This window comes from Lolium rigidum, chromosome 7 (genome assembly GCF_022539505.1).
Source record: "Lolium rigidum isolate FL_2022 chromosome 7, APGP_CSIRO_Lrig_0.1, whole genome shotgun sequence".
In the NCBI taxonomy this organism is placed as follows: domain Eukaryota; kingdom Viridiplantae; phylum Streptophyta; class Magnoliopsida; order Poales; family Poaceae; genus Lolium; species Lolium rigidum.
The window spans coordinates 90,207,964-90,211,812 of NC_061514.1; the positions used below are offsets into that span (position 1 = coordinate 90,207,964).

The 3,849-nt window shown below is 45.8% G+C and overlaps 1 protein-coding gene across 1 annotated transcript; it reads left to right on the top strand.

The window, feature by feature from the left end:
* Positions 1-1,970: 1,970 nt before the first annotated feature.
* LOC124669452 lies at positions 1,971-2,692 on the top strand. The gene has a single exon (XM_047206066.1). It carries the CDS (start codon positions 2,043-2,045, stop codon positions 2,355-2,357), a length of 315 nt encoding a protein of 104 aa, XP_047062022.1. The 5' UTR covers positions 1,971-2,042; the 3' UTR covers positions 2,358-2,692.
* Positions 2,693-3,849: the final 1,157 nt, after the last annotated feature.

Genomic DNA, 3,849 nt, shown 5'->3' on the forward strand with positions numbered 1-3,849 from the left:
CGCAGACTTTGCTAAGGTTTTTGAAGCGACAACGTGACAAAAAGCTAATACTTTGGCCTTACAACTTCGAGTGAGTCTTACTGTCTTATAACACATTATATTTTGCTCACCGTATGTCAAAATTTTAACTAATGAATTATGTATATGACACTACATATTGAAACGTGCGTAGGTTTCACTTTATTCTTCTCGTCATCAATTTGGAAATTGGAGAAGTTGAAGTCTTGGACTCGCTAAGCAAAAAAAAGGATCTATACTTGTCTTGTTTTTTAATGTTCAGAAGGTAATTTTAATTCTTATCGGTTTGTTTCGTTAATTTCCTGCTTTGAACTAATTGATGACTCTTTTATGCATTTTCTTTTGTCGAGCAGCGTATGGCAAACTTTCATCAAGGAAGATACGTCCCGTGAATGGACACCGAAGCTGCGATGGCGTGCGAAAGTAAGTAGTACTACCTAGGTCCACACACCTTTTAATTATCATACTTGACTATTGTTTGATTGAATTATATTCTTGTAAAGAAATGCCCGCAACAACCTCCGGGAACCGATCTCTGTGGATTCTTTGTTTGCGAGTACATCCGCAGAATTATCAACGAGAGAACGAATAATGAAAGAAATAAAGAGGTACAAAAACAATCTTCACAAATTTGTTTTGTTATCATAACTTGTGCTGAGTTTCAGTAATAGTTGTTTCATGTATTCATTTGTATCTTATTCTTTTATAGTTGGCAAGAAAGCGGAACAAGCTCTCAATCGATGACCGCTTCATAGCAATAGGCGAGGAATTGGCGGGATTTTTCCTTCGGGACGTCATACCACCACTCGCGAGTTCCACTATGAATGAAGATGTACATGTTACATATATAGTTGACTCGAAGAGTACCACTATGCTACATGTAATAGACATATATAGAGTACGCCTCGGAGAGTACCACTATGCATGAAGATCGATCTTCATGCATAGTGCTACTTAATTTGCGATCTTATGCAATAACATGTGTGTTATACTATATGCACCAACTTGCTATGCATCATCTTGATCTTCATGTACTACCTAAACCCAAACGCGTTTCTGGTGCATCGACGCGATATGAAACAAACCGATATCCCTAAACCCCTCCAAAAACCCTAAAAAGCCAATTCTGCGCCGCGGCGAGATTTGGGCAAATTCCTGCCGGGGGGGAACCTTTGGTACCGGTTCGTATTACCAACCGGTACCAAAGATCCTTAGCCCTGAGCTCTCCTGGTGGCCCACGTGGAGGCCCCTTTTATACCGGTTCGTAAGCAACCGATACGAAAGGGTGGGGGGCTTTAGTGCCGGATAATTAATACCGGTTGCTCAACCGGTACGAATGCCCCTCTGGATACTGATAAGAGATTTTCTACTAGTGAATGGATATGGAGAAATGTTGAGGGGGGCCGATCGGTGTGGGGGGGGGGGGGACATGCCAAGTATCCGCCTGGGATAGGGGGTGGGGGTCTAGCCCCTGTCTTCGTCCCTGTTTGTAGAGGATATGTTGTTTGCCGCTTGGCAATGTATCGTGTGGAGTTGTAACCATCTTCTATATAATTTATATACCTTGCAGGTATTCTAGAAAAAATCATGCCTTCTTTAGTTTAAGCTTCAAACGCTATCAGCTCTACAACGTATACGAGTAAGCAGATACGAGTATAATTTTTGCACACGGCAGCACGAAACACGTTGCCTGCATTTAGAGTCTGAAAAAGACGATGTGGCCCCACCGGAGCCCCGCTGGCACGATGGACGGAATGTGCCAAAAATGCACAGACCGACGGCGAGGGAACGAGGCTGACCACGCACCTGTCGCACCACCTCCCATCGCATCGTGGCCGTCGTTATCGCATCGCACGACCCCACGCCTCCTTCCCAGTCGCCGGGCCGCGCGCGCGTCGTCGCCTTCCGCCTGAGCTACCCAGTCGGCCAGCCAGACCAACCATCGACACACACCTCACTCCCCCCTCCTCTCCTCTCTCAGTCTCTCTTCGAGTTCGAGGTAGTAGTGCCAGGAGCTGCGTGCCATGTGGGCATCGCCAGCGGGGAGGCTGCCGGCGCTGGAGGAGTGCGAGGACGAGGAGGCGGACGTGAACACCGGGAAGATGGCGTCCTGCTGGGGCCGCTTCGGTGTCGCCGCGCTGTGGGGCAGGCTCCGGCAGCTCAGCCTGGCGCGCCGGAGGGCGCGGCACGGCCGCTCCATCCTCGGCGCCGGCGGGCTCAACTACGACCCGCTCAGCTACGCGCAGAACTTCGAGGACAGCAGCCTCGAGCTCGAGCACCACGAGCCGGACTTCTCCGCCAGGTTCGCGCCCGCCCGCAGCGCCAGGCGGGCATTCTGATCAGTCACGACGAGCGGCGTGCTCCTTGTCCTCGGCGCCGCCGTGGCATGGCATGGTGATGGATGGTACCTATGTATATGGCGAATTATGTACAGAAATGTTCGATGTCAGTAGTCTTGGTGTGGCAGTAGTCTACGTGCTCCTCTTTCTCTTTGGGCGATAAAGTATAGTTTTACTGATTTTCGGAAGCAAATATATATTTCTTGATTGTTAGTTCCAGCTAGCGTTCATGGACGGTTGCCGGGATCGTCATGAACTGCAAACGGGCTCTCTCTCGGAGCCTGCTAATCTTGTTGTAAACTTGAATCAGAAATTCAGAACAGACTGCTTTCAAATTTCCCGCTCCAGATGGGTAGAACTAGTGAAGTGACATAGATACCGAGGCTTTCATATGGCACTTGTCAGCTTCGGCTTAACCGCCATTAATTAAGCTTTATCCATCATGTGTGCTGATTTCTGTAGCGTTCTTGCAGAGTCTCTTAGAGCAATTCCAATAGTATAGCCAACTGTTGGCTATAACAAGATGTCATATTATTTATAGTCATCATATATCTAATATGTATAATAGTTGGCTATAAGAATGTAGTACTTTACTAATATACGGCCCACCTTTCACTCTCACAAGGTGCCTAGGAGCACGTGCAAGTAATTTGCTTATTGCATAAGTAGCTTCATCTCCCTTCTCTCTCCTCTTCTCTCTCCTCAACTCATCGAAAATATATTATTTAATGTCTTATAGTCAGCTACTGGACTCTATTGTACTTGCTCTTATGAACAGTGTATACGTACTCCCTGGAATGCCTTTTATCAGTAGTTCAATGCTAGCGTCAAGTTCACTCTGCTATATCAGTCAAAAGAAAAAAAGATTTTTGGGTGCTATTGGAGAAGGGAAAGAGTTAGGATGACTATGTAACAATTTCATCGGGGAATGTTTCCTACAAATTGTAGCCTAGCTTTAGTAGGGAATATTCTTGCAAAAATGCATGATTGCGGTTATCCATCTCTCTCCTTGGGGTACCGCATCAAGACGCAACTTGGGAGAAAATATCAGGAAATGGGACCGTCGAAGAAGAACACTAAAGAAATAATCATTGATCCGGTGGTTTATCTGCCCATGCCAACTGAACGACAATAAATATTTTTTGAATGTGGCTATTTCTCAATCCACTGAGAACTAACTTTATTCTTAGTTAGTTAATGTCATTAAATCTCAGTTGCAACTCATATTGCAACTCATTACTAGCACGAATCTCGATGCAAATTAAATGGTCTAGAACTTAACTGAACACGAAGTTAGTTCTCAGCTAGCTGAGAACTAGCAAATCCTATGTTTTTTTAGGAAGACACGACAATACAACATGTTCATTGTATAATCACTAGTATAGAATTGACCGTTAGACATATGGGCCTAAGAGCATTTCCAGCCGCGCCCCCCAAAGCATCCTCCAAAGAATTTGGGGCACGCCGGCTAAAAAAACGTCACAGTCGCGTG

Coding starts and splice junctions, on each gene's coding strand:
- LOC124669452 (XM_047206066.1), top strand. CDS start 2,043: ATGTGGGCATCGCCAGCGGGGAGGCTGCCGGCGCTGGAGGAGTGCGAG.